Raw genomic sequence first — 11690 nt, forward strand, 5'->3', positions numbered from 1 at the left:
ATTTGTAAAAATTTGTGGCTCATACAAAAAGAGAAAAAGACTAATAAAGAATTGAGATACACAAAAATCTCAAAAGGTTGAAATTGTGGCTGAAGCTAATAGATCAAATTATTTGAGATAAATGCAAGGTCTTAAACTTGGCTTCCTAAATTTAGCTTTATCAGTCACGGATATGGTGGGATGCATTGATAGAAAGTAGGGCTTCAGGAAATTATAGTCTCCATATGAGTCAACAATGTGATATGGATATCAAAAAAAAGCGAATGTGATTTTGGGTTACATGGATTGGAACATACCATATAGAACTAAGAGGAATTTTAGCGACTCTTCAATCCAACATCCTCAATTTACAGCTGAAGTAACAGGTCTAGACATGCAAAGTGACTTACAACATGCTTATAGAGTTGTTAAGTGGTAGAGCTAGGTTACCTATCCAGATGTCTTGACTCCTATTTCTTTTGCTTTATTACTCTATCAAGTATCGATCTTGAATGATCTGCCTCTGTTGTTTTTTAAACTTAGCGACAAGATTATTGATAAACATTGACAGAGGCTTGTAACATACCCAGTCTAATAAGCTTCAGGAGCAAACTCTGATTCTGTTCAATTTTATGGTATTTGCTTATTATTGCCTTAGTGCATCTCCTTGTGATTCTTATTTGTGGCCTCTGAAGTTGATTAAATATCTCTTTTGTCGATTAATCATGTCTACATCAATACTTCCTGAGGAAATACATGCAAAATGATGAGGTTATACATTTATAAATGATAAGGCTAAAGCCAGCAAGGTTATTATTTCTAAATACTATTGAAGCCCATTCTCCTTAGGCCTAAGCCCACAACCGTTTAACTCTACCCTATCTTTGCCCCCATTTCTTAAACCCTTAATTACTATAACAGAACTGATATAAATGTATATACATTTTGAATATGAAACAAGGTGGTGTGCAAAGTATATAGCGGTCTACTTCCAGAGAAAAAAAGCAGCTCAACTAATAGTCATGGATCTGGCCTATATTTAACTTTTCACTTGTCTAAGTTGTTTTTTTTTTTTTTATTATTATCATTTAATCTCCTTGGGCTTTAGTTTCCCCATCTGTCAAATGAAAATAATAGTACTTGTCTTGCTTACCAAAGGAGTATTGTGAAGATCAAATGCAACAATATATTTGAAGATGCTTTTTAGGAACAAAAACTATTTAATTTAGTCATAAAAATATTATGCTCTCTTGACCCAAATTTATAGCTACAATAAACCTATCAGCCATACACTGACTGCAAAATATATATATGTCAAATTAATAAAAATAATTTTGAATGATTATTATTTATTTTGAACAAGGCATTATATTAGGTACAGTGAATCTAAAGGTTCCTGCCCTCAAAGATTATTAAAATTGTAGTGACTTTTGAATGCTTCAGTATGCTTAGTAAGACTTCCTAATTTTTTGAGGTTGTCAGGATAATATTATTTATTATTTTGCATTAATATCATGGTGTAGAGGAAGGAAGCCTTAAATCAAGACAGTTTTAGGTGAAAACCAGCTTGAGATTAAAAAATTCCTATAGATCGTATGGGTAACCTGACTACTTGAGAATTGTCATAATTAATATTTAATTTAAATTCAGCTTCATACCTTAGTCTTGCTCTTCTCATAAAGCATTAAGAAATGCTTTTTGTTTTTTGTCCAAAGAAACAAGTATTCTTAACACTGGGTAAACTTTAGTTTATATGATAGTACCCTTGTGAACTAGGATGAAAGGATCAATGTTTATATATTTTAATTTAAATGTGATTTAATATTTCAATAATTCATAAAGGTGACATAAGAGTCTTTTTTAAATTTCATTTTAGAATGTTATAATGGGCAGAATCTAACTTTTCTGAAAAGTATAGCAATTTCTGCAGAGTTGATAATTGATTATAATGATTATATCTGTGCTTTATATTTTAGGTTCTACAGTTGCAAGGTGTTTACCATTTACAAGAGCAGCATTTTTGGACTCTTTGTACTGATGTTTTTGTTGGGACCTTAAAATTAATTGTAGCACCTGATGCTGATTCAAGGTGGATTTTAAGCCAAACTCACAATATTTTTACTCAGGTACGGTTGTTCTGATTGATAGAATCTTGAAATTATTTTTATTTATTATATATCAGCTGAACATTGTATAATTTTCTGGTATAGATGCTGATTGTGAGGGACTCTTTATAGCTTATGCTTCTTAGAAAGCTGTGTTTAATTCTTAGATTTGTACTACTCAAGGAAATTATATTATGAAAATAGATTCTCCAAACACAGATTTAAATTTGCTACCATAAATATTATGAAAATATATGTTGGCAGGAAAAAATGGGCCTCTTTTTAAACAGATAAATGTGAGGCTGCATAGTATATTGAGTAAAGTGCTGAATTTGGATTGGGTTCAGATCCTCTTTCTGACACTTGGTAGGTATGGGACATTAGGTCAGTTATTTAAGTTCTCTATCCTCAGTTTATTACTATGTTAAATGTTATATGGGTTAGGTATATACTCTGAATATACCTAACCCATAAACTTGTCATCTTTTACTTTTTAACTCTCTCACCTGCTATTATCCAGTCTGTTACCAAGTCTTGTGTAATCTTCCTTTGCAACATCTCTATCATCCTGACAGGCTCTCATCACCTCATTCATGGACTAATTGCAATAGCCTTTTGTTTGGCCTCCCCACCTCTGGCTTCTCCCCATTCCAGTCCATCTTTCACTTAGCTATCAGTCATCATCCTAAAGCACAAATATAAAATCTTCTGTGATTTTTAAAATCCTTCACAACCTGGCCCCTCCCTTCTACTCTTATAGTCTTCTTACATTTTACTCCATTACTAATACCATACAAGGGAAGGAGAAGGTGGAGAAGAGGGGGTGGGGGAATAAGCATTTATATAGTGCCTGCTAGGCACTGTGCTAAGCACTTTATATAGACTCTGTGTGTGTGTGTGTGTGTGTGTGTGTGTGTGTGTGTGTGTGTGTGTGTGTGTCTTATCTGTATCCTCTGGTGATACTCATCTCCTTGTACCTCCATCAGAACATGTATCAAAGTCATCTTTGATGAGGACATTATTAGAGTTCATGTAGGATTTCAAAGCAATCTTCCACATTAGGCCCCATCTTTACCACACAATTGACTGAAAGCTACAGAGACAATAAGATCTCAGTGTGTGATTTGTTTGTTCATTTTTTTGAAAAAAGCATTTGAGATTTCTGTGCATGACCAGTGACATAGCTGTGTGTGTGTGTGCCCACGTTCAAGCTCATTTAGTGTCTTTTCTCTAGCAATTCCAGGTATCCCTGACAAAGACACAAAGTAAACTTGTGGCATTATGCCTGAGTCCCACTTACCCAAACACCAGAGCCTCTGCTGGCATACTTTTTCTGCCTTAGCTCAATGTCACAGTAAGTAGCAGAAATCGACTGTCAGGTCACGTGAAGAAGAAAGAATGGGTTTGAAAGTGTCCTACCTTTCCATCGGAGGCCTGGTCCTAAATACAAAGTTACAGAGCTCTTGATGAAATACTCTCTGCGATATCCCAGTCATGAAAAATGTAGCAGGCACTGATTCAGTCCTATCATAAAAATGAAAGGACAGCCAAAGAGGCAACATAGAGATCATTGAATGTGACTATTAGGCTCAAAGAAAAGGGGATTGAAACCTGGTTAGGGCCAGCTTGTTTTCCTGGAGGATACTTAAGGTAGGGACCAAGGCTAGCAAACTCTTTATCTCTTGACACTCTAAGAAACTGTGGAGGCTTTGTGGTCCAACACCCAATATAATTACTATCAGCAAAGGGGAGAAACTCAGAAAACAAGTAACAAGAGAATATCAAAAATGAAGGTTAAAGCACCAAGGATTTCAATAGGAAATACCTTCAATAAAAGCCAAGAGCATCAGTAAATAAATCAATAGAAAGGATCCTAAAACCAGAAGGATGATAAGTACTAAATACTCAAAAAGATTATAAAATTTTCTTAAATAGTATAAGATAAAGAAAAATGAATCAATTCATGAAGAGCTAAAGAATCCCAGGACCCTGAAGAGAATGTGGAACTACAACAAAAAAACAAAAGAATGATTCATAAGAGAAAAGAAATTCATATGAGAAGAAATTAGGAATCTTTGTTGTTCATAGCTTAGAGCTCTAAGTATAGTATTTTTTAAAAAGCAATTGGTAGAATAGGAAAAAAATTGAATTCAGGATGGAAATTCTCTATAAAGAAGTGAGATTAAAAATTCAGAATAAAAAAATGAAGTGAAGGAAAATCTGGAAAAGACAACATTAAAAGAACATGAATTAAGAGTCAACTAGTCTAGGATCATCAACAAACATTTGTTGGCATCTACTGCTTGCCAGACTCTGCAAAGAGATGCAAAAAAGGCAAAAGCATTCCCTGCCCCCAAGGAGCTTACAATCTATTGATGGAGACAACCTGCAAACAGCTATGGATATTATACAAAGCACTGAGAGTGTAATAAGAATTAATCTCAGAAGAAAAAAAAAAGCACTACTGGTAAGGAAAGGGATGGAGGATCCCCTTCCTGAGGAAACCAAGCCCCAAGGTTAAGTGACTTCCCCAAAGTCTCCCAGGAAGAAATAAAACAAGCATATTTTATGTACCTACTATGTGCCAAGCACTGTGCTAAGCACTTTACAAATATTATCTACCCTGTGAGGGAGGTACAGTTATTATCCTCAATTCATAGCTGAGGAAACTGAAGCCAACAGAGGTTAAGTGACCAAGATCAAGCAACTAATAAGGGTCTGAAGCTGGATTTGAACTCAGGTATTCCTGACTCCAAGTCCAGCACTGTCTACAACTAAATTCTCTTCACATGGGTGGTAAGGAGCAGAGTCAGGTTCAAACTTGGATCTCTTGATTCAAGTTCAATAATAAAGTTTTGCACTCATTCTACCAGCTGTGTGACCTCATATAAGTCATTAACAACTCTGGGCTTCTGTTTTCTCCTGAGTAGACCAGGAATAACACAGTCTGCCATGCTACCTCACAGGTATCAAACAAAATGAAAATGGTTTGATACTCTGAAGCACGCGATACAAGGAATAGTGCACATTTCTAGAATCCTTTAAGGTTAGCAAAGCACTTTCCACACAAGCAGTCTCTCACCCAAGTAGTATAAGTATTATGAACCTCATTTTACTGGTGAGTAAACTGAGACTGAGAAAAGTTCAGTAGTATGCCTAGGATCATATGACTAGGAAAAGGCAGAGCCCAAGCCTCCTGACTCCCAAGTCCCAAGAGTGTTAACTCTTTCCACTATACTGTCTTTAATATAAATATGCCCCATCCTCATTATTATTACTAGCTTGGTCTACCAATACCAGCCGTCTGACCTTGGGCAAGTCACTTAACTTTCTAGACCTCATTCTCTCTGTAAATGGATTTAATAATACCTGTCCCATAAGCCAAAGGTTCTTAAAAGAATTAAAAGTGAAAATAGATGTGAAGGTGGCTTTGAAAATTATTGCATATCATATAAACTCAAGGTTTTATGTGAGGCTAATAGTCTCTTTTCAAGAATCCATTCATCAAGCATCCCTGAGGAGGGCATCTGCCTTTGTGTAATGGGAGTTTCTCTAGGATGCCAGTTGTAGCATCCAAAATGGTGCATGCTTGAAACTGACCCTAGGACCTACTCCTGGCCCTTCTGTTTATATATGTTATGTATTATGCATTCTATATTTTATATATGTTGGGTTTTTTTTAATTAAATTTAATTTAAAAAAAAGAACATGAATTTTATATAAGCTATAGGAGTTGCCTTTGAATACAAAATGCACAAATAGTAAATAAAGACGATAGGTCTCAGGATAATATGACATCAAGAAACTTGGTATGCAATAATATAGAAATGTGTGCAGAACTAATAAGCACTAGTCAAGAGAATTCACAGATTATTTCCAGGAAATAAATAACCACAACAGCAAAAACAACTTTTCAACTCTATTGTGGCTAAATATAAAAATATCAATTATAAACAAATTGTGTGTCTAGAACAGGAGTCGGCAATGTCTGGCTCTCGAGCCATATCTGGCTCTTTCAAGGGCCAGATATGGCTCTTTCTGCAGGAGCCATAAAGTCCATTTTTTTTCAGGCACTGTTACAGGAGCGCGCACTGTGAGCACTGTACGGCTCTCACGAAATTACATTTTAAAAAATGTGGCGTTTATGGCTCTCATGGCCAAAAAGGTTGCCGACCCCTGGTCTAGAAGAAAAACTTTCCAGGAAAGGAAATTAAAATTTTACAGTTTTATTCTTTATTAAGGAGAGTCCACTTATTGGAATGGTTTGGAATAACATATCCTGGAAACAAAGATGCTCAAGCTTCAACCAAGAATGATACATCCTGCAATATAGATACTAATTATTAACAAGAAGATGCATCTTTTACAAAAGAGAGGCATTTGTGGGGTTTCTGCCATAGAAACAGAAGGGAAGTAAATTGGTACAATTACTAAGTAATGAGTAAGCAATAAAATTAATTAATCTACTTTTAGAGATTACTTTTTAAAAGGGAGAGAGACCAATATGTGGAGTAAAAAAAAGTAAAGGGAACAATCAATAAAGTAGTATTAAGAGGAAAATATATGTGCATAAAGGTATAAGTGGAACTTAAGAAAACAGGTAAATAAGTAGAAATGAGAATTCTGACAGCAAAATTTACATTTGGCATAGCAGAATAGAAAAGCTTGAATCTACCTTGGAACATCTCACCATAGAAGTTAAAAACAAAGGCAGCTGATTGAGAACACAAATATGTGGAAGTGAAGGACAAGTCTGGAAGAAAAAGGCAATAACATTGAAATAAAATATGCTCTCTATTCAAGCAAAGCATATTGATCTTGAAGATGGGAAGTATGAAGATAGGTTAAGGTTTATAAGTCTCCCAGAAGAGCAAAAGTGTTAAAACTGTAACAATATAATGCAAGAAAAAATGCCAGAAACTTCCCAGAACTTGTGAATACAGAAAACAAAATGCTAATTGAAATAATCCATAGATTTATCTTTGGAAAAAACGCAATGTTTTAAACTCAAGATACATAGTGATTAAACTGAACAGTTCCATTCAGAAAAAAAAAATTCTGCTAGTGGCCAAGAGAATGATTTTCAAATACAAAATAAAGGAAATTTGAATAACATAAGACAAGAAAATGCAGGCTGGAATAGAATAATGTGTTTCCAAAGAGCAATGGAGGTCAGAATGCAGCTCAAGATTACCTCTTCTGCATATCTGAGCTTCGCCATAAATGGAAAAAAAAGATAGATATTCAGTAATAAGGAAGTGATCAAAGCATTGCCCCCCCCAAAAAAAACCCCAAACCTGAAAAGATTATTAATATCTCAAGCCCCAACAACAAAACTGTAAGAACAATGTATGAATGCAGTAGCTAAAGATAAAATAACAACAATAATAAAGTGGTAGCAGAAAGACTAATAAAAGATTCCTTTTTAAATATACATAAGGAGTCAGGGATGAAGGTAGAAGTCTGGTGAAAGTTATGGTGGAAAGGTGAGCATGAGACATTATGAACAGATCCTCATAGCACTCCTACATACAGATCAATCTGTGCTTTGGAAGACTAACTTCTAAAATGGAAGGGTGCTTAGAAATGAGAAGAGGAAGGTAGAGGGGAGAATATGATGTGCTCTAGTTCATTTGAAGGCTAGCAATGACTCCTGTGGTCTCTCAGGAAGAGAAGAGCTACAAGGGCGTAGGTGTGAGGTAGTGATTGGTGTTTAAAAAGGAGGTAAAAGTTATAGACCTTATTTTGGTGTTAGCAGGGAGTGCCACTGATAAATGTGCTTGTATGTAAAGACTAATTTTCTGTGGAGGGAGATGTCTTTGTGCTGAGTATTTTCTGTAAGGCAATAATAGGGGCATGAACCCAGGGAATGAGAATCTAGAATAGATAGAAAGGAAAGGATAGTTAAGTGAATGAAGGAGAGAAATTGTCCCTAGAAAGGAATGCAAAAAATAAAGATTAATGAATAGGGCTAATTGAAGAGGAGAAGGAGGGATTCTGTTTGAGAAGAAAAAAGGCAAGGAAACACTAAATAACTAGATAAAAGCAAGAAAGAAAGGGGAACTAATAAAATTCCAGAAAGGAGTAACAAAAAGTGGGGAGATCAGAAGTGAGAGAAAGAGAAGCCATGGAAATAAGGTCATCTTTAAAAAATTAAGCTAAACTAAATGAACAGATATAGTACTGTGTTTATAGTAAAAGAGGGGGGAAATTCATAATCTGAAGAATAAAAAATATTGAGAGACGAAAGAAATGATACATATTTGAAAAACAAAATTATACAGATTAAAATTGAAAGGATGGGGGAAAAATATGTCAAGTGAATATGAAAAAGGACTTTTTCAATATTAGTCAATATCAATAATGAACTTATGCCAAAGGACTTAGCATCTAGATTCTTATAGGAAACAATTGAGCTACAAGAACACAGACAATAACATTGGTGATTTTTGTTGTTGTTCAGATGTTTCAGTCATGTCCAATTCTTTGTGACCCCATTTGGGATTTTCTAGGCAAAGATACTGGAATGGTTTGCTATCAATGCCTTTTGTAGCTCGTTTAACATACGAAGAAGCTGAGGCAAACAGGCAATTGATCTGCCCAGGATCATATAGTTAGTAAGTGTCTGAGGTCAGATTTGAACTCAAGTTTTCCTGACTCTAGATTTCGCTCTCTATTCACTGTGCCACTTCCATGTTCCTCTCTCACTTTTGTATAATACTAACAGAAAAACAAAGAAAAGAAAATACAGAACTATAACAGGACTTCATTTTACATGAAAGCAACATACATGAATTCAGGTACAAGAGATTGGCAACTGAAAAAAATCAAGGCAGAAGAATATGTAAAGTAAAAATGTTTAGTTACACACTAAATCCATGATGTTTTTCTAAGTGGTGTAATCACTGTAGTTTGCCCAGTCATTCATTCTTACTCTGAGAAATATTGGTTTGAATCATTACGTTGTTTTGTGCCAAACATTAGTTCCTGCAGCTGTCTTTGTCCAGAGTTCTCACTTGTAATGAATCTGTCAGTGTCAGAAGAATGCTTCTCTTTGTTTCTTTAAGGCTATTTAGTTATTGACAGTGACCCCAGAATACAAAAGTAGTGAACCTCTCTGATTAATCTAAGAGAAGTTGTAAAGTGCCTGGGAATGTATGTATAAGAAATACTTATTAAGAGCTTGCTCTTTTGCCTGATTTTCAATTTATGTAAATGGTCTTAGAACATATTAGACATGTATAATGAGGTTCTACTGTATACAAATTACTAAAAAACTAGAGCTTGAATTCCTGTGATGTCTTACAAATTGGGACTGCAAAAGAATACACATTTCTCAGCACCACATGGAACTTTTAGAGGACCACAAATGACACACACCCGAATGGACACATGACAAGGAAATCACAATGAATGGGTCAAATAAATGATAAAAAACAATAATTATGTAAGAGAAAATGATAATAATGAAACAACCAATCAACCTTTCTGAGATGTAGCTAAATCAGCTCTGAGGGGAAACGTCATATCCCTTCAAACACATATCATAATGAACTGAATATGTTTTAAAAAGATTTCAAATACACCAAATGAACCTAAAATAAGCACAAAAGAGGAGAAATTACAAATCAGAGGAGTAATACTAAGTTGGAAACAAACAAAAAAATAGAAACAACAAATAAAACCAAAAGCTTGTTCTTTGAAAAAAAGGCTAACTAAATTGATGCACCTTTAGATAATCTGATTAAAAAGAAGAGGGCAAAAAATCAAATCTAGCAAATGAGCCAGGCAAAATCACAACAAAACTGAAACAGATAAAAAGAATAATCAGAATCAATAATACATTATTAAGTGCTAACAAAATAGAACACAAAAGAAATAGAAACTCCTTTAAAAATATAAAGGCATTGATATTTGTGCATAGTTTCTCCCACTAGAATGTAAGGTCTTTACAATTATGAATTGTTTCATTCTTTGTCCTTGCTTCCCCAGCATCTAGCAGTTGATTTATTGATTGGACTAAGTAATGTGGGTTCAATCCTATCCTGCCTTTTGAAGCTGTTCTTGCTCTTTTGGGGGGGTATCTAGTGGAGAGAAGGTAATGAAGTGGTGGTAGATAGTGACGAGCATTCATATAGCACTTCCTATATGCAGTAAAAACAGTACAGAATAGAGCAAACCTAGAATCTTTTTTAGGATCATTTTTAAAATATAAGGAATTAAATTTAAGGGTTTGTACTAAATATATGAGAATAATAAGATAATACTATGGTCGCTGATTTAAAATATTATAGCTCAAGTCAAAATGACTTTTAATAGCTTTTATTTACAAAGAGGTGGAAGAGTGAAAGTAAAATACAGTAAGAGGGTAGAGAAGATGTCTATTCTATCACACTAAATATTGCTCTGGTGCTCGGCTCAGTCCAGCAGGGCTTGTTAAACCCTCAACTGGAGGACTCAGAGTTCCACCCAAATGGCCTTCTCCAAGAAGGGAAGGCTTCTCCAAAACTAATCTCTCTCTAGACACCAGGAAAGGAAGGCCAGCTACTCACTCACCCAAGAGGCAGGCCAAGTCCCAAGTTACCTCCAAGAGGCAGGTCACCAGTCGAAGATGACTGCCAAAAACAATGACAATGACCACACCTGAAGAAGATGAGGACTTTTATAGTCCTTTTTGTCCCTTCCCCTCTTCACAAAGGCAATCACAGCTTCCAAATTGCCTAGCATGGCCCAGGGGGCAATGTCTGTGGGATCCACTTCTTATCCTCTGAAGGTATCAACTCTTATCATAGGATTCACAAGTTTCTGATTGGTGGAGCTCTAAGTAAGTGACTTGTGAATTCTCTTACTTGAGGGCTTACAAAGTGTTAAGTAGGGGTGTTTTCAGTTTTGATTGATCAATTTAAAAGTTGCTAATGCTAGACAAAGAAAGTCTTATTCACACTTCACAAAGGTATGATAAAAATTAACCATCTAATTAACCATCTGTTAGTAAACATGTAATATGTGCCAGGCATTGTGCTAAGTATGAGGGATGCAAGAAAGGTAATCCCTGCCCTTGGGGAGCCTATAATTCAATAGGGGAGACAACATGCAGACACAGATGTTCAAATGAGCTATAAATAGAATACATAGGAAATAATTAACAAAGGAAAAGCACTTAAAAGAAAAGGAAATTGGAAAGCTTTAACAGGGCTTACAGATAGTATGGGCAGCTAAGTAGCTCAATGGATAGAGTGCTGGAGTTAAGACCACCTGAGTTTGAATCCAGCCTCAGACACTCACTAGCTGTTTACCCTGGGCAAGCCACTTCACGCTATTTGCCTTAGTTTCCTCGTCTGTCAAATGGAGAAGGAAATAGTGAACTATTTTAGTATCTTTGCCAGGAAAACCCCAAATGGGATCACAAGGAGTCAGGCACCACTGAAACAACTGAAGGGCAACAGAGTTTTCCATGTCAGCTAGGTAGGGAAGAGGATAGATTGTTCCACTTAGAGTCAGGAAGATGCAAATTCAAACATGACCTTATATTAGCTACGTAACACCTGTTTACCTCAATTTTCTCAACTATAAAATAGGAATAATAGCATCAACTCCCCAGGGTTG

General features: G+C 35.4%; 1 protein-coding gene across 1 annotated transcript in view; it reads left to right on the forward strand.

Annotated features, from left to right (window-relative positions):
* The window catches only part of SLC30A7 (solute carrier family 30 member 7), a 75578-nt gene that overhangs the window by 62498 nt on the left and 1390 nt on the right, over positions 1-11690 (forward strand). Inside the window, exon 10 of the mRNA XM_044672155.1 lies at positions 1956-2105. Coding sequence (XP_044528090.1) covers positions 1956-2105 — 150 coding nt within the window. The remainder of the gene's footprint in view (positions 1-1955; positions 2106-11690) is intronic.

The sequence above is a fragment of the Gracilinanus agilis genome, chromosome 4, assembly GCF_016433145.1.
Source record: "Gracilinanus agilis isolate LMUSP501 chromosome 4, AgileGrace, whole genome shotgun sequence".
In the NCBI taxonomy this organism is placed as follows: Eukaryota; Metazoa; Chordata; class Mammalia; order Didelphimorphia; family Didelphidae; genus Gracilinanus; species Gracilinanus agilis.